This window comes from Strix aluco, chromosome 3, assembly GCF_031877795.1.
Source record: "Strix aluco isolate bStrAlu1 chromosome 3, bStrAlu1.hap1, whole genome shotgun sequence".
Classification (NCBI taxonomy): Eukaryota; Metazoa; Chordata; class Aves; order Strigiformes; family Strigidae; genus Strix; species Strix aluco.
In genome coordinates, this window is record NC_133933.1 from 89,397,928 (window position 1) to 89,419,740 (window position 21,813).

Below are 21,813 nucleotides of genomic sequence, written 5' to 3' on the forward strand. Positions count from 1 at the left end.
GCTTCCAAGACAATAACCACTTATTCCGTTTACATCGCATTTCTATCCTCCGACAGGACACAGAGATGCACTTTTAGCGGAGCTGTACGCAGCCCCTGGAAGGTGCGCAGGGCAGAGTTTGGGACAGGAGCCGTGCCGGGGCTCCGCAGGGGGCGCGGAGCGGGGAGCGCAGCCGGAGCCACCGCCTCCTGCCGCGTGGGCTGCGCGGCCCCGGCCCCGGCCCCGAGCGCTCCCACCGAGGCCGCCGGGGGCACCGTGCCCGTCGCAGCGCCCCGGGCTCGGCAGCCTCCTTCGGGGAACGGTAAGTTCTTGTGTCGCTCTGTTGTTTCACTCGTGGAAGGACCAAGAGTGGGTTTGGGGAAGGGAGAGCGAAGGGATGGGGGCATAACGGATCCCCGGGGAAAGCACTCCCGGGCCCGTAGGGTGAGCGCTGACAGAAGAGATTTGCCAAGTTCCTCTCTCCCTTGTGGTTTTTGTTTGTTTGTTTGTTTGTTTTGGTTTGGGTTTTTTTGGTGTTTTTTGTTTTTGGTTTTGTTTTTTTTTTTTTTTCTTTTTTTCGTCCCCTCCACCTCATGTTTAAATTGTCTCATTGTTAACGGATAACCCTCGCTTCAGGTTACACCCGACGGGGGGGGGGGGAAGAAACCGCCCATTCCCCCCCCCCCCCCATATCTGTACTGTCATTAACCTGTTCTTCGTATTTGGGGAAAATCGGAGGCGCAGGACGGAAAACCCCAGATAAAACAAAGGGCAGGGAGCCCAACTGATGTCAGCCCTGAGCAACTTGACTTTCGGCAGAGGACTGTCTCGGGGCTCCCTCCCGCAACTCCTGCCGAAGTTTCCCTTTCGGTGGCAGCGGCCCAGGTGCGCGCTCGGCCCGGCCACGGGCGGGCACCGCGTCGAGGGCAGCGCCGGGACCCACCAGGGGCGGCTCGGGCTGGGGCCGGGCCCCGGCTGGGACGATCCTCGCTCCCTACCCCGGCCGCTGCGGCACGGGGAGAGCGCACGGAGCCCTGGGGGCCACCCGGCCGCCCCGCTCGCTCCCGCCGGTCGGCCGCCTCCAGACGTGCGGGGCGGCCCCGGGCGCCGACCTGGCCCAGCGCCCCGCTCCCGGCCGCCGGCTCGGCCCCACCGCCGTCACCCCGCGCACAGCCCGCGGCTCCCCGGCACCGGGAGCAACCCGACACCGCCGCACGCTCATTGGGTGACACCGACGACCCCGCCCCCCCGGCCGCGACGACTCAGGCGCCGGCTCGGCCTGCCGGGCGCCGAGGGCCGCTGTTGTTTGGCCGACGGTGGCTGTCAGTCAGGTTGAGGGACCGGCCATCCTGCCGCTCCGGTCCCGCCCCCTCGCCCTAATTGATATTATCGGAGCGCGGCGCGGGCGGCCGGGCTGCAGTCGGGGCTGGCGGGCGGCCGGCCCGGTGCGGGAGCCGGTCAGCGGCGCGGAGGAGGAGGCGGAGGAGGAGAAGAAGAAGAAGGAGGAGGAGGAGGAGGAGGAGGAGAAGGAGGAGAAAGGCAGCCGGGAGGGAGGGAGCGAGCGAGCGCCGAGCCAGAGACTAGCAGAGCAAATTCTCCACCGTCCTCTAGCACCCACCAAGCGGCGGCAGCGGCAGTGTCTAGAGATCTATAGCTAGAAATATAAAATCACCCCGCTCCTGCACCATGGTTTTCCAAAGTAGGCTCCCTTCTTGGATTATTTTGTGCTCAGTCTGGCTGTTCCGCTTTGCACACAAGGGGGAGGCACAGGCTGCAAAAGAAGGTAAGGTGATGCGGAAAACAAAAGTTTGGGTTATTTATTGCTTTTGCACACGAAGTCTGTGTGGTGGCTCAGCGGAGGACCTGCCTGCCACTGCGAGCTGCCCGTCAGCCCCCCCGGCCCGCTTAAAAAAAAAAAAAAAAAAAAAAGACATTTTTTTTAGTTGAGGTAGGGGGGAGGGAAGAGCAAGGCATTCTCTGACGGGGTGCGTGTGTGTGAGAGAGAGATCGGGACAACTGCCTCTGCTCTCAGGAATGAGGTTTGCGAGGCATTTGCACGTGATGAAGAGGCACGGGGCTGGGGAGGCAGCCCCCGGCCCGGGGACCCGCGCAGGGGAGCCTCGCGCTCCCGTGGCAGCCTCGGTCCTCCCGACGAGGCGCAGGGAGGGCGGCTCACCTCGCTGCTCACCGGGTGGGGGCTGCGGGGGCCGCGGGGGCCGAGGGCCGAGTTTCAGGGCTCGGGACGTTTGGTGGGAGGCAAGGCACGGCGCGGGGCGGAGGCTGCGGGACAGGGGCTGCGGGGCAGCTCCGCGCCACTGCCCACCGGGGGCCTGCGGCGCTCCGGCCCCGCGGGGCCGTGCACGGACCGCGGGAAGGAGCATCGGGGTGCAGTTTTGCACCTCGTGGCCATGCAGGCTGGGCATGCATTTAGGGGGTACATACAGCCTGGCGTCGTGTGCCTGCAACGTGTGTGCTCTCCCCCGGCATCGCTAGAGAGAGAGAGAGGTTTAGGGATGGATGTTTTGCACCATCTGCGTATCACAACGGGGCTTCCTGATAACCATCAATCCAACCCTGGTACCTGTGTAAGGCGAACCCCGGACGTTTGTTTCCCCCGTGCACAGAGACAAAACAGGCAGTTTTCTATCAGAGGCTGATGGAGGTGCATAAAATCATTCACAAAGTCCATCTGAGAATCTCTTTTCTCACGCTGAGGAAATCCGAAATGATTTAAAGGAGCGCCCTGCTCGCGTCTGACAGCCAAAGGCGAAGGTCCATCTCCATCTTCGGGGGGGGGGACGGAGGACGACGACGACGACGACGGGGAAGGGGGAGTCAGGGGCTTTTTCGGTATCTCCGCATATGTATGCGTTTGGGGTTTTGCCCCCTCAGCTGAATACGTCAATATTTTTCATCAAACCGTTGGCATGCAGTGAAATGCCATTTCGAGCTTGTAACCGGAGCTTAAATAAAATATCCCGCAATTAAAATGTCCTCTGCCCTTAAGAGAAGAAGGCGATGGCGAGGTTAGAGAGGGAAAGAGGAGAGCGCCTTTCGTTAGCAGCCTTTCGAAAGTTTATTTGGAGGGGCTGTAAAGCACAGAGACCCCCACACGGGGAGTACTAACGCGTGGCCGTAGGGCGGAGAGCGGGGAAGGGCCGGGCAGGGAGGCAGGCAGGGAGGGTGCGGGCTGCCTGCCCCGCTCTGCCCTGCGGATTGCGCCGCGATCGGGGCTGCGCCGGTGCCTCCCGGCGGTTGTCTGCCTCGTGTTTGTGTGTGCAATGGCTGTGTACAGATATGCGTCTATACATAGAAGTGTGTGTATGTCTAATGTGTGGATGCTTGGGGAAAATCATCCTAGCCTAAGGAGGGTCAGGAGGGGGCGAGCGGCAGACAGGGATTGATAGCGGCTACCTGCTGCAAGCGCAAAAGACTTGTGCGGAAGAAAGAGCGAGGGGGAGGGAAAAAAAAAAAAAAAAAAAAAAAGTAAGTTTGCAGCTTCCCCCCCCCGGCCTCGCCAAAGGGCCGGTGGCGGGAGCAGCCCCTCGTGGTTTCCCACCGCTCCCCGCTGGGTACTGAAGAGGGATGGGAAAAGTTTTCCGAGTTTCCTTTCTGTAGCTAAACAAAAGCCGCGGTGAGCTGCCGGAGAGGAGCGGGGCAGGGTCCGCCCGCCTCTCCAAGCGAGGGGGTCCCGCGTTACCTGCGGAGCCCTCTGCCAGCGCCGCGGCCGGGACCCTCGAGGCGAGCGCAGACGCGGGGCCGCTGCGACCGCTCCCCCAGGGGAGAGGGAGGGGGGTTCGGTCCTATCCCTCCGCTCCCTGGCTACGAGACCTCGGGGCTCTGCTCCGGGGCTGCTGTCCCGGGCGCTCCCTCCCGAGAGCGGCGGCTGCGGGGCTGGCTGTGCGTGCCGGCGGTGACCGCCGTACCGGCGCTCCGCCGCTGCCCGGCCGCCAAGCCCCGCTCCTCAGCGCGAAGGCGCGGCCGCCTGCGCTCAGCCCCGCGCAGCGCCCGGGGTGGGTGCGCGGCTGCGGCTCCCCGCGGAGGCGAGAGGCTGCTGCTCCTCACCTGCGCGGCGCCCCGCGGAGCCTCTTCTCCGCGGCTGCACCCCCGCGCTTCGCCCGCCGCTTTTACGCCGCCTTCCGCGCTCTGTCCCGCCGCGCTGCCGAGAGGGGCCCTGAGCGGCGTCTTCCCCCCCCGCCCCCCCTCGCCTCACGCGGAGCGCGGCCAGCTGCGCCCCCGCGGAGGGACCGCGCCCGAGGGCTCGGCGTGCCCCGCACGCGGGAGGCTCCATATCCGCGGGAGCCTGCGTATCCCCGCGCGGCTGCGGACAGGGTGCGCGGAGCTCGGCGCCGTCCCCCGCCTCGCCTCCCAGCGCCGCACAGCCCGGGCTGGGAGCAGTGCGCCAGCCGCTGCCCTGGAAAGCTCTTCCCCAGCAACTTTCGGTGCCACACGGAAACGCCACGTTCTCTTTGCGGAGCAGGGTTTTATGTTTGTTTGTTTGTTGCCTTTTCTTTCTGGGATGTGCCCACCCGTTGCTATGTGGTGGAGAATTGCTGCCAAATAAAGAGTATAATGAATTGCAGCCACGGGACGTTGTGCTGGTGCTGAAATGGTTAAATTTTTCGTGGTACCTTTTTTCCAGGACCATTATAAATGTTCTTGTTTAACAAACCACCACATACACCACCTGCTTTTCTATAGAAAGTGTTACAAAGTAAAACCCCTTGAATCCAAGCTTGACGAAATAAGCAGATAATCATTCTAAGAGAGAGACTATCAAACTTCCTTAATGAGTAGTTCCACTTTATTACTGAAATACAGGCCTGGAAGCTACCGTTTTGTATTCAGCTAGCATTCCGGATGTTACTGTATGAACCTTTAAATAACTTTTGTAGTCATCTCATCTTTCTAGTAATTCACTGAAATTTTGTGTTAAATGCTACCAGGAGAAAGGGACGAAGCCAGAATTATAACCATTTCAAAAGACCTAACAAAAGTTACTTCAAGTTATGGCCTTAAATCATGTGCTGAAATACCAGTGCTTAAATGCTGTGTATAAAGTTATAAATAGCTTTATAGCTAAAAATATACTGAATAGACTTAAATTAGAAATCTTTTTATTTAATCAAATAGAGATATGAAGTTAAATGTGCAGCTTTGAAGGAATCTTCAAAGTATACCAAACCTAGATATATGGTTGATCACTCTACAGCTTTGGTTGTTTGAAAGAAGGTATTACAGCAAATTATTTCACTTTTTTAAAATTTTATTTGAGCATTACAGATTAACATGTGTACCATTTGAAAGTCTTACAGAAACTTATAATAATATGCTAAGAAAGAAGCTTATAGCTATAACTGAACTATAAGACATATATAGAAATGTATGCTCGGAGGTAACAGAACATCAGTAATGTAACCTCCAGTATGTACTGTAAAATATGTAAGACTTGGTTTATTTGACTGTGATTAACCACTTTCCTAGATGGGGTTACATTTAGCTGTAAATAACTGTGGTGCTACTAGAACTGATCTCTTTTTGTATAGAAGTGTCACTGGATATAGTGACGTGAAGATTTTAGTAAGCTATTACCATAAAGTGAATTAGTCTGATTTTGTGTATGTAGTATTTTAGGTATGCAAAGTGTGAAGTAATTGCAGAGTCTTTATTTTCTCTATTCCTGGTTGTCATTTGTTTATAGAATTACTGCTTTATCACGTAAGGGACATATTTTTTTCCTTTCAAACTCAAAGAGACCATTGCTTTTGCAGTGCAACTGCCGTTAAGGTATAGACTAGCCCCATCTAAATCAGTTTGGAAAAGTGTTGAAGTGTTGCTGTGTATTTGTTTTAAGCTCATTGTAATAACCTGCATATGGGAAATGTCCTTCTTATGACAAAGGAGATGAAAGAAGCATGCATCTTAATGACTGATTACTAATAGTTTAGAGCACTAAGAAAAACAATACACTTTGATTTAAGCAATCGTTAAGATTAATGTATATCTGCTTATATGTGGATGGTACATAATAATTTAATAATTTCTGTACAAGTAAATGCATAGTTGTGGTTGCAGATAATATTTTTTCTTCATATTTTTAAAAAAATTAATTTGTACAAAGGTGGTATTTTTTTAATCACTTTTCTATTCAGACTTTGTTCTTTGGTTTTATATTCCCACTTATTATATTTAACAAACAGTGGGTTTTTTTTTTTCTTTTTTAGTAATACTGCTGGACTCTAAAGCACAACAGACAGAGTTGGAATGGATTTCCTCTCCTCCCAATGGGGTAGGTACTCCAGGCAAAAGTTAAATTCCTAAAGATGTGTAGTTATTTTGCCAAAGTAATTGAAAGACTTTCTTTAAACAAGCTCCCCCTTCTATTTCTCTCAATAATTGTACTAAAAGTTTACAGCTTTTTCATTTTTAGAATGGAAAGAAGTGTACCTCAGGTTACAGTGTACAAATGTACAGGCTAATTAAAAGGAAGACTCTCTTCAGAAACTCACCTAAATGTTCTCTGTACCTTTATATTTTGTAGTGTAATCCTTTGTGCTGTACCAGAAAGCTCTGTATATTTATGACATGGTATTTTAAATCACTTTTTCCTTCTTCTTTTAGAAACAGCAGATTTACTTCTGTGTGGAAACTTTCTAAAAATATGTTTTTCATTTTCTGTATAATGGGTGATCATAAATTTGTTTACGATGTTTTCTTTGTAATTGAATAGCACAGATTGAACTGCTCTAAAATAAAAACATTTATACTGCAGATGTGTTTGAAATGACATTCCAAACTTGAAACATCCCTAAGTCTTGAGGAGCTTGATATCTGGAACTAGGCACGAATTTTGTGGTTAAGGCCTCCTCCAGTTTGCTTACAAATTATTCTCATGGTACTCCATGAGTTGTACCATTGTAAACTACATCATTATAAAAAATAAGAAGTTTAGAAACAGTGGTGTTATTATTTATTATATACATAAAATTGAGAAATGCTGCTTTCAATCTGAATTGAAAGTGGTATAAAACCCCTTCTTCCTCAAGCCTTGAAGAAGAACATTTTCAGAAAGATATAATAGGTATATTGTCCTACCTTAGCTCAGTCCTACCTTAACTCAGTCTGGAAAATCATAAATAATATGGACAGTTTTTACTCATGGAAGCGGTCTCGCTGAATCCATTGCAACTCATTGCATGAACAAGGACTTGGGGGATCAGGCCCTTAATCTTCAGTGCATTAAGAAATTGGAGCCAGAAGAGCGTGAAGTGTGAGTGGGGATATAAAAGTGTAACAAATCCTTTAAATAAGAAGAATGAAAATCCGAAAGTGTCTTTCTTTAAAAGCAAGATCGTAAAATCAATACAAGCATAAACTGGAAACGAATCTAAGGACTTTAGAAAGAATGTAATGTGAGCTCAACACGTATGATGGCTAATAACCTCGGCATTAGCGTTTTGCACTGATTGAAGCCTTCACCAGAGGTGTTTGAAAGATTAGCTTGGTGGCAATTATATTAGGCTAACCTGTAGATAATGAAAGACATGTCAACACGTTACACATGTCAGCATACTGAAAGATGAAAGTAGTGTCCAATTCAACAAACAGTAAAAGGCAGTTTTCAGAGATAGAAGCCAATTTCAGTCAGTAATTAAAAGTGAATCAAAACTAATAGCTGGATTTGTATGCATGAAGATGTTCAGAAAGTTACCTGTAAAATAACATAACAGTGCCATTTTAATAATGTAATTTTGAAAATAAATGTTTTTCTAGTTTTAATTAGTGAATTTTCTACTATGCAATAAAGACTTCATGGGAATAAACACAGAAAATCTTCTTGAGAGAAACTACTGCACCATCACAGTACAGAATATATCAGCCAGGCAGTTGTTAAAAGCCTCATTCAGCTGCAAATGTTACATCTAACAATGATCTCAAACATTGTTAAGATAGCTAAGAAGTTAAAATATCATATATTGAAACCAATAGAACAAGACATATTCAAATGGAATTACATGTATATTACCATATGTTGCATCAGGACAAAGAAGGATTGAATTTTCTTGCTGTAAAAGCTATCATGGAATTGATCACTTTAAAAATACTTTAATGGCACATGACCTCAGATGGCATAGATGAAAACATATCCTGAAATACTGATGTATTTTTTTGCCCGCAGAGAAGCATGTACACCTCCAGTGGACTACTTGCAGTGATAGTTCTGTGATTATATAATTGAATCATAAGTCATATTTCCTTATGTTTTCAGAAAAAATCTTGTTCCATGGCTTTGGGAAAATATGGAAGGACTTTAGTGTTCAGTGTTAGGGGTAACAAAGTAGGGCTTACCTGAATTTAGTGTTTTGTGTTGTCTTCCTTGACTGTAGCAGAAGAATCTCTCTGATACTAGCTAGCCTCATGTAGTGGGCTTTTGACTCCAAGAAGGCTCATTTGTGTTGTATTACAAAAAAATGTTAAATTTATTTTGTTTGTTTGTTGTTGTTTTTTGTTTTGCTTTCTGTTTGTTTTGTGGTTTTTTTTTGTTTGGGTTTTTTTTTTTTTGGGGCGGCTGGGAGTTGTTTTGATGGAGCAGTCCACATCAGAACACGAGGAGTCAGATTCTGTTGTGTGGTGCTTTAGAGTTACTTTCACTTCAAAGATACGATATGTCGTCTGACTGGAATATCTCCAGCAGAATCTGGCTTGATGTTTTGAGGGAGGACTGCTTACACAAGATAAAAAATAAACAAAAAACCCAATCCAACTCAAAAAACAACCCAGCCCAACACTACCTGATGTGAAAAGGAGAATATAAAAATCAGTAAAATTTTAGGCTGCATGCCTTTTTTGTCATCTTTGTGTTTTGTTTTTTTTTGTTTTCTTTTCTTTAGTTTTTGTTGGGTTTTTTTGTTTTTATTTTTCCTTTCCAATGTGGCAGAGCCAAATTCTCAGTCCAGGGCCCCTTTTTTTTTCTTTTCCTTGCTTGTATTAGTTCTTATAGAGGGGGAAAAAAAGTCTTACTCATTCAGATATAATAAATCTATTATGAAGATAGACTTTATTCTGTTCTGAGATTAATACACTTCCATATGCAATCAGTTCAGTTAACTCCACGAGCATTTAATAATATATTTCAATTGTTTAATACCATATGCATATATAATACCATACATACCACGTCTATATTAACTGTAGGTCTTTGAAATGCACTTTGATATTTACAACTTCTGTGCATTTCAGCATCTGCAGCTGTGAAATATTTTGTGGTGATAACTTCCAGCATCCGTTCAACCACATCTGCTTTTTCTTGGAGCACTAGACCAACATTAAAATGATCTCATTTGCTGTCAAATAGGCTTGCAAAGTGTTGTATACTGCATGACTCCTAGTCTGGGAAACCAATGCCTTCCACGCTTGATTACTGGTGTCAGGAATGTCACTGGGTGCTCCATCCTGCAGAGGTGCCGAGTGTGCTAGTCCCACAAAGCATTTAAGCATATGCTTACCATTAAGCTTATAAGTACTGTCATTGATCTTAAGCGTGAGCTTAAGTGCATTATTGACACAAGGCCAGAGGGCTAAGTGCCATACGGAGAAGTTATGGTTGCCTCTATCATCGGGAGAGGATAGCTCAAACCCACCCTCCCCTAATTTATTACAGCTGTGGTTTCTTCAGTGAATTAGTTGTTACAAGAAATACGAAAAAAGGTGGGAGACAGATAGTTTTGGTTACACCTGAGCGAATCCGCCTGGTTGATTTCAGTGAAAGGTTTGCCATTGCCAGAGATGCAAATTCCCACGCCACCAAAGGCTGTTAAAGAATATGGGACTGTTACAGGCTTACCAGTTTGTCATGTAGTCGGTATCCTAAAGAGGGAACAACAACAAAAACCAGTCTTTGAACCAGTGAACTTTCAGTCATGTGGGTTGTTCTTAATTACGTATGTAATCTCATGGTTCATTTGAACTCTCAACTAAATAAAGTTTACTCCTTTTAATGTGGATGCAGCCACTGAACAAAATGAGAGGTGAGGAACTCCCGCTTACCTTCTTTGATTTGTAAGTAGGACTGAAGGTGGACTGAACAAAAAGGGGACAACCAAAATGTTTTCTTGCTTTCAGATTTTTAATTCTGTCTGTTTTCTGTTACACTCTCTCTCTATGCCATTTTCATTGTATAGGAGTGAAAATTGTCTGACTCAGAAGTTTCAGGACCTGGCCCCATGCTTTCTGTACAACTGAAATTTCCACTGGAAGTTTTATGTGCACAAGTTGTATGTACTGTAACACTAGGCAATTTTGGTTTCTAAGACTTCACTGACTTTAGGTTTCTCTGGAAGCAAAGCTGCCTCTCTCCTTTTGGTCTTTGCTTATCCAAAACTGTCATGACCTTAATGAAATGTGGGAGAGCCCAGTGTGTAATCAGAACCTGGTTCACTGAACACCTTCTCTGAAGCTTCCCCTTTACAACTGCGTTGATGATATGACAATGATTTTTGTTTATTTATATGTGGGAAAGAGATGAAGTGAGAGAGAACCTGCAGCTGCTTTAATATGTATTTTCTTCATTTGGGTGCTTAAGAGTATTTTAACAATAACCTACTTTTTATGAAGTAGTACTGTTAAAAAGGAGGGAGACTTGTATGAGGCCTTTTAAAACACACAGTAGTTACATCTGGTGGTGTACTTGTTTTGTATTACTAACTGTTTGTTATTGTTTTAGTGGGAAGAAATTAGTGGACTGGATGAAAACTACACTCCCATACGAACATACCAGGTATGCCAGGTGATGGAATCAAACCAAAACAACTGGCTTCGGACTAACTGGATTGCAAAAAGCAATGCACAAAGGATTTTTGTAGAACTGAAATTCACTCTGAGGGATTGTAACAGTCTTCCTGGAGTTCTGGGGACTTGTAAAGAAACTTTTAACTTGTATTATTATGAAACAGACTACGACACTGGCAGGAATATCCGAGAAAACCAGTATGTAAAAATAGACACTATTGCAGCAGATGAAAGTTTTACCCAGGGTGATCTTGGGGAGAGAAAAATGAAACTTAACACAGAGGTGAGAGAAATTGGACCTTTGTCCAAAAAAGGATTCTATCTTGCATTTCAGGATGTAGGGGCCTGCATTGCTTTGGTCTCTGTCAAAGTCTACTACAAGAAGTGCTGGTCCATCATTGAGAACTTAGCTATTTTTCCTGACACAGTGACTGGCTCCGAGTTTTCCTCTTTAGTTGAAGTACGAGGAACTTGTGTCAGTAGCGCGGAGGAGGAGGCAGAGAACTCACCGAAGATGCATTGTAGTGCAGAGGGAGAATGGTTAGTGCCTATTGGAAAATGTATCTGCAAAGCAGGATACCAACAGAAAGGAGACACGTGTGAACGTAAGTAAACATACAGCTTGCTGTAATATATACATTATAGGTCATGTTCTACCAGCTTACTTTTATTATTTTTTTTGCAAGATAAATACATCATCAGTCTGCTGTTAAAATTTTTGAATCCTTAATCTGTAAACTTCACACTGTCTAATCTAAAGCAGTCAGCCCTTGTGGATATGGAAATCAGTGGTTGCATACTGCATTTTTAAATTTAAACAAGAAAAGTTAAAGTTGTATGAAGTATAAATATAGATTCAGGACTAACATTTTAAACTGGTTAAGGTGATGTTCCTTGTACCTCTTGGTAATGCTGAGGTACAGTGCTTGGTAATACAGAACATTGTATCAATAATCTCAGATGTGAGTAGTCAAACAATTTGTTCTTTCACATGATCTGTGACAGAATTATAAGGAAACTAAAACTGAGGAAGTAAATTTAGAATGAGATGTGATTAGTAATGGAAAGAATACGCACACAATCAAAACTGAGTTAGAAGTTTCTGTTGAGTGTGTAAAAATTCAAACACAAGATAGATCTTTCAAACAGAATACCAAGTTTTCAGAATAAACTATGTTTTCCTTTCTACAATATCTTTTTGTATAAAACTAATTCTAAACTTCTGGCTTGCTGTGGGATCATGGTGATTCGTTTAAAACACTAGCAAATCGGAGCCTACTCAGTTCTAATTCAGACTGATTCAGTTATCCATATTCTTAGAATGATACTTACCCTTAACATTGTTGTCACTGGGGCTACATGTGTAACACATTTTTGCTTAGCATGAGAAAGGATATTTCATTGTCTTTTCTTACAGTAAAATCAAGAGAATAGGCAGTTTGTTAGAAGTCAGGTATTTTCATGTACATGTAACACAAGGTCTATCATTTTTATCACAAGATAACACAAGGAGTTATATAGGACCGTATTTTTATTGTAAGATAGGCAGACATTTGTTGGTGAGAAAAGTTGTAAGTCAAAAACTGGACAAAACCTGTGAAGAGGAAAAACCTACATAATCTCAAAAACAAAACTGGCAGCAGTTGCTGAGTCTGAGATGTCTGTGTGAGGACTTAAAAATCTGTGTAGGATTAGGGACACCCTAAACCAAAGTAAATGAGTCTCCTTATTAATAATTTTTCCTCAGAAAAAAAAGCATGATTGTGTTCTTGATGAATTTTTACAAGGTAAAGTGAGTGGAGTTGATCTGAGGCCTTTGTAGCTTTGCACAAATCTTTCATTGTTCTGTTGGAAAGGGATGAGGGTTTATATACACTGTGGAGGGTGATCTCATTAGGTGTAATTGTAATGTGAAAAACTGCCCCCACAAAACCATTCAGTAGACTGTATTAAAGCTCTGTTAAAAATATTAAGCTCTGTGTCCCATAGAAGCCTGTTTTGAGGTTTCCAAATGGGTTTTTTTCTGAGCGACTGACTTTTTTCCTTTTCTTAGTTAACTTGCTCTTGGTTACAGACCTAGTCATGGTTGATGTAATTAATATACCAATTTTATTTGGCTTTCAATAAAGGAGAGAAAGTATCCAAAAAAGAAAGCACTGTATTTTGGGAAGTGGGTGGGGGACAGGACCTGAGTGAGCATGAGGAGGAGGGATAGAGAAGAAATTGTTGTTTGGTAACTGGAATTCAAGTAACCTGTTTATTAAATAGGCTTCTTAATTTCTAACTGTGCTGATGTTGACAAAAGAATTAAATGATAACTTGTACTTGAGCATAGTAGCGTGCTCATTTGCAAGAACACTTCCCATTTTTTGGCTTGCTTCCAAAGCAATCGCTAAGAGAATACGCTACTCTGGAAACAGTCCAGAGGATCATTTATGGTATTTTTCCTCTTTTCTTTCAGTGATCCTGTTAAGAGTTTCAAAACAAACTCTGGCTCCATATTGAGGCAAGTTAATGTATTGGAGAGGGAAAAGGTGGGAGGCAGGCACTCGCCCAATGCGCGCTGTTGGCAGCTCCCGAGTCAGAACAATCTGTGTGACTGTGGCACACGATAGTAATTGCCGTCTGTGATACTTGTTAGCCGTGTCTGTGCTTGAGGATGTTATTAAGTATGATCAGCTATGTAGTGACCGATAATACAGCTGGCACACTGATACTGCGTCTGTTTTTTGTGACAGATATTGAGAGAAACTTATCTGAACGTTGACACTAATGCAACTGGCTATCTGTTACTGTCAAGCTGTGTAACAGATCAAGCAGAAGCAAGTTGGCGTGTGCTTCCTTAACCCAGAGCTTTTATAGCCCTGTCTGAGGGCTCACTTCTGCAAATACTTTGTACGTGGCACGCTGTGTGACTTCTTTGGGACTACTCATGGCAGAAAGCATTGTGCTCTGTCAGGACGGGCAGAAGTCTGTGATTCCTCTCTCACACTTGCTAAAGCTCAGCTGAATTAACTTAACACAATAGGAAGGTCTTTTAAAGATACAGAATAATACCTTATCTGGCTGCATTGTAGCAAAGGTAGGAGTAGATGGCCACATTGTAGTTCCAAATAGCTCTTCAGCCTGTAACTCAGTGGGGATTTTCATTTGTGTTATGCTAGCTTGATTGGCTGGCTGTGATTGAAGAATGTATGCCTTTTGCATACAGCTTCTCTCCTGTGTGGGAAATTTATTGAGTTCAGATACTAAAACAATTGAATTTTGATTTATAGACAACTCTGCACTGGATGTGTTGCCAGATTTTTTTGTTGCATGAATGTAAGTAACTGGTAATGTTGGGAAGGATAAGGAAGAAAACAATCGTGAGCGGTGAAACGCATAACCTGGGAAATGAGCTCCCCTGTGTTCCTTCTTCAGTGATCAATCTTTCAAACTGAATTAATCTTTTTTTTTTTTTTTTTTTTTTTTTTGGATGTACGCCAATTACTTTTCACTATAGATGTGCTGAGGAGTCTGTGCCACCTCAGTGATCTATCATGATAACACACATACATAAGAGACCCAAAAAATTCCAAGAGCTCACAATTGTAATTTAAAGCAAAATCTTAAATCTGAACTTTGAATTGCAGATTCTTTTGCTTATGTGCAAGGACACTATCTTCTCATTGTTGATCTTATGTCTGCTGGTGCGTGGCACTAGGCTTAGGTGTGAAAGTTGTACATTCTAAAGGATTGTCTTGAAAGGTACCTAGCAAAGGTACCAGAAAGGTACTTAGAAATATTCAGTTTTTACAACATCATTTATTGCAGCTCTTCTGGCAAAAAAAAAAAAAACCCAAAAAAAAACCAACCACAAAAACCCAATAAAGTTCTCAGTAACTGTAGTGGACTCCAAATAGGTCTAACTTTGATTTTTTTTCTCACAGTGGAGTTCAGTCAATATGTTGTGCATGTAAGGAGAACACTGCAATCAGTGATTGATATTCAAAGGAGAAAATAATTCTTTGAGAATTTCTAATGTGATGTATTTTCCATCTGTTTCATGTTAGTTGGAGGTGGGGAGGAAAATAATTAAATTTATTCAATTGGACCAGTAGAGTGATATTTCAGAAGGTAGGAAGCATCTCTTAATATGACTGAACTGAGAAATTACGTAGATGATTGGGCACCAAGTCCAAAAATTCAGATTTCTAGGGAAAGCCAAATGGGTGCATTTTACTGTTAAACATTTTACAATACCATATGCATTAACAGTTGTTTCATTGCCCGCAAAATGGTGAGGGGATTATAGCTATTTGCACATTTTGTCGTGGTGAGGTAAAAAGGGAGCTACAGGCTTTTCCTTCCAAACTTTGTCATGTGCTGTACACAGTGCTAGACTGCAAGTTGCATCTGTTCCTTCTTTTTTTCTTTCTTGGGATAAACTTTTATCTCTCGACTTTGTTAAATATTACTTGATAACATATCCAGAAACTGAATTTGCATTATACTTGGCATATTCGTTGTAAAGTATGTGTGGTTGTGTGTGTGTGTTTGTTTTTCAATATTGCTCCACTTAGGAGCTGATGTGCCACAAGTTTATTAGTAGAGGGTGATGAATTAAGGGGGGGAATGTGAATAAGTTGTCATTAAAGAAATGTTACCATGCTTCTAAGAAATCCAAGTTATGCATACTGTGAATTGGATGTAGAATTTAGCCCAGGTAGTATCCCAAAAGCTTTGGGTGACCTGCAGCTTGAGTAACCTATATTGACATCCCTGCATGTTCAACTTGAAAATGTTTTGCTTTGTGGAGAAGGGGAGAAATGGTAGAAAACTTTTTCAATGGCATTTATATCATTAAGACTGTAAATGTTTCTTTTTTTTGAAGAAGAATTCCCTTCCATTTGCCTCCAAATTTACTCTAGGGAAGAGAGTGTAATTATTCTCTGCAAATTGAACCAGAGCAGAGAATGGGAATATCTTCGGGTATTCTAATTTTCTCTGAAGCCAGCGGACATTCAACAGAAGAGTGTCTACATCCTTCCCTTTTTATCCCCTAACTTTAAATAAATTTTCTGTCCCTTTTTAAAGAAAGGTCGGTGTGATATGAATCAGGTCCCAGATACAGCTGCATAGGAGCTATTTGATTTAAAAAAAAAAAAAAAAATCATGTAAATATCTTTCCAAAGGATCCTAGCAGGGTTCAGAAAAATATACCAGAAACTTACTTTTAAGGTGAAGGTAAGACCTTCTAGCCAGATGGTTAGGAATACTGAAGGTGTTTCTATTATGAAATGCAGAGCTGTGATTCCTGCTTCCATCCCCTTTTGGAGTTTCTAGAAAGTTGAATGTCTTGGCTTTCTTTCACCTTGGAGTCTTCTGACTGCCCTTCTTGTCAGAGAGATGTGGTAGAAAGATATTTTCTTGCTATATCTTTCAGAGCAGACGTGTTCATAAAGAGGATGATTTTCACAAATTTGTCAGTCTTCCTATGTCATTCGGGTTTCTTTGACCTAGTTTGTTCACGTCCTTCAGCCTATGAGGAACTATGTCTACCATTAAACATGTCCTCTTTGAAAAGTCATTTCCGAATTAAATCATACAAAATGGCTTGTGTTCTCAGTGGTGAGGGCTAGCCATCAACTGAAGAAATTGTTGCCTTCGTGCTTCATAGCATTTTTTCAAGGTCTCCTCTGGGTTGCCTTTTGTCCCTAAGATACAATTATTTTTTGTAGTGTTCCTTTGCCTGAAGGGATTGAGTTAGTTTGATTAGTATGATTATAGGCTATCATAGTTTTGGTGATACAGCATCCTCTCTCAAGTGTGACATGAAGGTATGTGAGAAGTAAGGCGATGTTAAGTTAAAGTGATCAAGTGGTAGAGGCAGTTGAAACTGGTTCTCATCCATAATGCCATCAGAGTGATCCCTCAAATGAATTAACTGCAGAGCTACTGATGGGTTTAGTTTCCAATGAACTAGCTGTTTTGCTCCTGAAGAGCTGACAGGAGTGAAATGGCACATGCAGGTGGGCAATCAAGAGCTCACATCGTAGAAGTGAAATTGTCAGATAATCTAGTTGAATGTAGAGCTCTTTCCCTTCTCCAACCTCTCTTCTCTGCCCCCTGCTCCACCATCCCTTTGTTCCTCTTCCCAAATTCTGTTGTCTCTAGGAATTAATTTTATTTTTTCATTTTGCTAGAGGTTTGCTGAATATCAAGTTCTTAAACTAAATTTGTTGTACTTTTTTTTTTATTTTATTTTTCATGTCAGATTCACTGCTGTGCACAGATTTTGAAATCAAAACAAAGCCAGCAATGAAATCTAACAGAATCTTAGTAATTTCTCCTTTAGTTACAGAGGAAGCACTAAAGCTGTCTTTTTATGGGCCTGGGATGCCACTGCTGAATTAGCTGTGGTTGCTCAACAGCTGGGCCGTTAACTCCTTAGCCATAAAGTCTATCTTCTGTTTGTTCTAAATGAAGCTTTAGATGGTATTTAGAAATGGAATCTCATCGTGTCAATTCTGTTGCCCAAAACCGTACATCTTACTTCTGAAACAAACTTTTCTGCTCAGAAATCTTTTGTAAAAGGTACGATAGGCATGATATTATTAATAACATGAATATTAATAGGCTTTGTTATACTTTTCTAAGTATAAAATATTTTCATAGATGAAAAAGTAAGTGGCTTGCTTGGAAATCTTGGGAATTCTTGGGTATTTTTCTGCTTTTTTAGGGTTTTTTTTTTGTTTTTGTCCAGGGTTTCTGTCAACCTCTGAGAATTAAGCCACTAAAAAGGAATTTAAATATTCTTTCATTTCTGAGTACAAATAGGAGCAGTTACACATTTAATCCTTGTTAGGGGAATCTCAAGTGTACATGCATTTCATTAAATATGAGTGTTTGTTTTGTGTTGTTTTTTTTTTTTCTTAAAAAACTAAAAACACACCCCCCCACCCCCAACAAGGTTTCAGGAACTGAAAAAAATAGTAGGTTACAGAGAAACTGAAAATAGAGATCATTTAATGGAAGAACTGATCACAGAAAAGAGAGGAACATGTCAATAAGCGTTTAACTAATCTACTTTATGTATCTGTAAGACATCTATTATATGGATGGCGAAATGCTGTTCAAAGTTGTTCAAGCAAACTGCAGTTCAAAGTATAAATTGTTCTCTGAAAACAAGGAGCCTTAAGCAAAGAAGCAAAGTGGAGGTTCTTATTTGAGAAGTGGGACAACCATACAGAGAGAACCATGTTTGGTACTGAAGTTGAAAGAAAATAAAAATTATGTGAGCAAAATGTTTGCTTAACTAGATTAGCTTTTGAATTTTGCTTCATCCCAAACTTCCCTTGTTATCATGAAAATATTTGCTCCCCGCCCCCTCATCGGTTCATATATATTAAGCACTATTAAATCTTTGAGAATGTGTTTCTGTTTTTTACTCGGGAAACTGTGGAGATAGTTTTCTCTTTATGTGGGTTTTCAGTTAGTATCATGCATATTACCACTTGAACTACAGTGTAAAAATTAATTGTTGCTTCATGACTTCTCAGCATTAAATCTCAGTGTTTTCCCTGTATTCTGCAAGGTCTGTCTGCAATGCTAATTTATTAAAAACAATAAACTGTACACAGCTTGCAGATTAACACTTTTTAAACTGAAATCAGGTAAAACATTTTCAAATTAATATCTGCAAAAACAAAATGAATCTTTTAAAGTGTACTCAATACATATACTTTGTTTACATAATGATTGTGTTGGTTCCCCTCTACCCCCAAATACTATAAATACTACTTTGTTAATAAAAACTTAAGGCTGGAACCAAATTAAGAATAAAACAATTTGTCAGGGGTTCCCTTAAAAAAATTAGAAAATTATGTTCAGGGAGCTTATTAAAAGCCAAACACAGTTCACATGACAGGAAAAATATGTAGGTGTTTTCTACTGTAACCCTTCACAGAATATTGTGGCATCAAGCAGGGGAAAAAAAAAAAAAAGAAAAAAAAGTCAGGTTCACTCTTTAATTCATCATTACCTATCTTTAATTTCATACAAAATAACCTCTCTTTACAGGATGATGTATCTAATTTCTTCTATCACCTTACATTATTGAGAAAAGAACAGCGATAGCAAATATATTTAAGAGATTTTTATGAACAGTCTTTTCCTTACTTAAAGAAGCTTTTATCCCTGTGCACTTCCTAATCTTTCTGTTGCCTGTATCTTTCACAGTGAGTTCTCTTGTCCCTAATATTAATGAAAAATATGTTATATGTGAAAGCGAATAGTATCCTAGTTAATAGTTCACAGCAGAAACTTTCTTTTCTGTGGGAATCTCGTATTTAATTTCTTGTTCTCAGACATATCAACAGTATGTCTGGTGTCTGGTGAAAGAATATTCTTGCATACTTTTCCATTAACGACTGTTTCTGACTTCATCAAGTCCCCCTAATAAACACATCATGTCAACATACTGGAGAGTGACTGTTCAGTATTTAACGCTTTTTTCCTTACTTCTATTTTTATCCATTAGGAAGAGATTTCCTTTTAGGAAAAATTATCTTTTAGAAGCTATATGAATTTTAGGAAATTTTGCTTAATATTAAGCTAATTTATAAGTATAATTCAGAGTAGCAGAGGCAGTTAAGTATAAAACTTGTGTGAGATAAGAAGTGGGCTCAATTATTATACTTCTAGAGTCCTGATCCTGTCAATGCATGTACCTGTATAGCTTTATTTAGCTGGGTGGCCCCACTGCCTATCCTAAGGAGGATAAAGTTGCTCACATCTGTAAGAAACATCAGGTTTTTTTACCCAAGGTAAATTAATACTTTTAACTTCTTAATTTTTATGGTTTGGATTAGTTACATGTGACTCTTGGCAAGACATGGCTCTCCTGAAATAATGATATCAGGCATTTTTCTAATAAAAGTCTAATTAAGTAATTATTAGTGTATTCTGACACCTGACATACCTCAAATGTGTGTGATTGATGGATAAAAAGGAAGTACATGATTAAGGAATATAATTACTGCTATTATTTTGTAATGTATTTAATATACATAAATACAAAGATTATTTCTTGCTGTAATTGTGAAATAAGTTAAGGGTTCAATTTTGAGAGCCCTGGCTTGCTGATTGGCTACTGATTTTTTCATTTTGAACAAAAACAAATTCTGATAATATATATTACCATAAATAAACATGCTGTAGAAAGTGTAAAAATGGAGCTCCTACTGTTCAGTAGACAAGTTATGACTATTTTAAGGAAGTAATGCCTAATGCAGAAAACTATCTGTAGGACTGTGGGCAGGGGCATCATCCCTAGAATTTAATGGCAAGAATCCCAATGAGAATAACATCATGTGTTAATATTTTCCTACTGAGGAAAGTGCTAAAGTTTTAAGTAACTGTAAGCATATACATAAACCTAAAACTTCTACGTTGATGAAACATATTTAAATGCATGTTTGATTAGATGTGCTTTTCTGAATTGTCAGTATTGTCCTGGTATAAATGTGTACAGAGAAGCAAATATAAACAGGACTCAAAAATTCCACCAATGGTACATGAGGTGTATAATCTCTATCATAATTAGTGGCTATAAATTGGTACTATTCTTTCCTTACATTTAGTGGATGTGAAATATCACCCAGCCTAGATGACTGGCGTTCATTTTTCCAGTAGATTGAACACAGTGTATTGAACTGGGGTGGTCCTTGAAAGTGATACTTGGAGTTCTTTTGGCAGGTGACTAATATGGTGGCCCGATGTAGCCATATACATGTGACCTGCTGTACGTTCCCTTCACCTTACTGGATATGTCCTCATGATGTGACTAAATTGCAAGTGTCCCCTGATGCTTGATAGAGGTGTTTTTTACTTAAATGACCATGTATATGCTTTTGTTCTAGTCTTGTGACATAGTGTACATGTGCATTTCTGTGTAGAAGTTTAACCCCCTGTGTAGGAGAGGGGCAGGATGTCAGAGTTCTCCATCCATTTCTGGTGGACCATCAAGGAAAAACTCGAGTTGCCTGCAGCTTGGATTAATGACCTGATCCATTCCACCTGAAAAGTTAATACTGCCTGTGGCCTCCAACCCTCCAAATCCCTCGTTTTCTCAGCTTACTATCTAGTCTTCATTTATGAGTGGTAAACATAGAGTTCTCTGAATTTCCTGAATGTATCATTGTCATGGTTTAAGCCCAGAGGGAAACTAGGCACCATGCGGCCGTTTGCTCACTCCTCCCACCCAGTGGGATGGGGAGGAAGAAATACAACACAAGGCTTGAGGAGTGGAGACAAGGACAGGGAGGGAGGAATGACTCGCCAATTGTGGTCACGGGCAAAAGACAGATTTGATTGGGGAAGAAAGAACTTCAATTTAATTTGAACACCACCACCACTAATTTACCAATAAAATCAGAGTTGGATAGTGAGAAATACAGCCACATCTTAAAAACATCCTCTCCCCCCCCCCTCCCTTCTTCCCAGGCTCAGCTTTGTTCCCAATTTCTCTACCTCCTCCCTCCCAGCAGTGCAGGGGGGCAGGGAGGGGAGGTTGCAGTCAGTTCATCACCTGTTGTTTGTGCCAATCCTTTCTCCTTCATGGGAGGACTCCTCACACTCTTCCCCTACTCCAGCGTGGTGTCCCTGCCATGGGAGACAGTCCTCCATGAACTTCTCTGATGTGAGTCCTTCCCACAGAGCTGCAGCTCTTCACAAACTTCTCCAGTGTGGGTCCCTTCCATGGGCTGCAGTCCTCCCAGCCACAGACTGCTCCAGTGCAGGCTTCCCTCAGAGTTCTGGCCTTCTTTGGACACAGCATGGGGTCCTCCATGGACTGCAGGTGGGCATCTGCTCCACTGGTTACCTCCATGGGCTGCAGGGGCACAGCCTGCCCTCTCACCATGGGCTGCAGGGGAAACTCTGCTCCAGCACACCTTCCCTGCTCCTTCTTCACTGACCTTGGTGTCTGCAGACACTTCCCTCACTCCTCCTCCCTCTCTGCTGCAGGTTCCCCTTCTTAAATACGTTATCACAGAGGCACAGCCA

At 42.4% G+C, this 21,813-nt stretch overlaps 1 protein-coding gene across 6 annotated transcripts in view; it reads left to right on the forward strand.

The window, feature by feature from the left end:
- Positions 1–1,524: 1,524 nt before the first annotated feature.
- The window catches only part of EPHA7 (EPH receptor A7), a 170,511-nt gene continuing 150,222 nt past the window's right edge, over positions 1,525–21,813 (forward strand). For 5 of the 6 annotated variants that reach the window (XM_074819521.1, XM_074819525.1, XM_074819522.1 and 2 more), the window contains exons 1-3: positions 1,525–1,762; positions 6,204–6,268; positions 10,703–11,372. In XM_074819521.1, the coding sequence (XP_074675622.1) occupies positions 1,666–1,762; positions 6,204–6,268; positions 10,703–11,372 (832 nt within the window). In that variant the 5' untranslated portion in view covers positions 1,525–1,665. Of the gene's footprint in view, positions 1,763–6,203; positions 6,269–9,997; positions 10,039–10,702; positions 11,373–21,813 lie in introns of those variants that run through there. The other variant, XM_074819526.1, reaches the window with a different exon arrangement.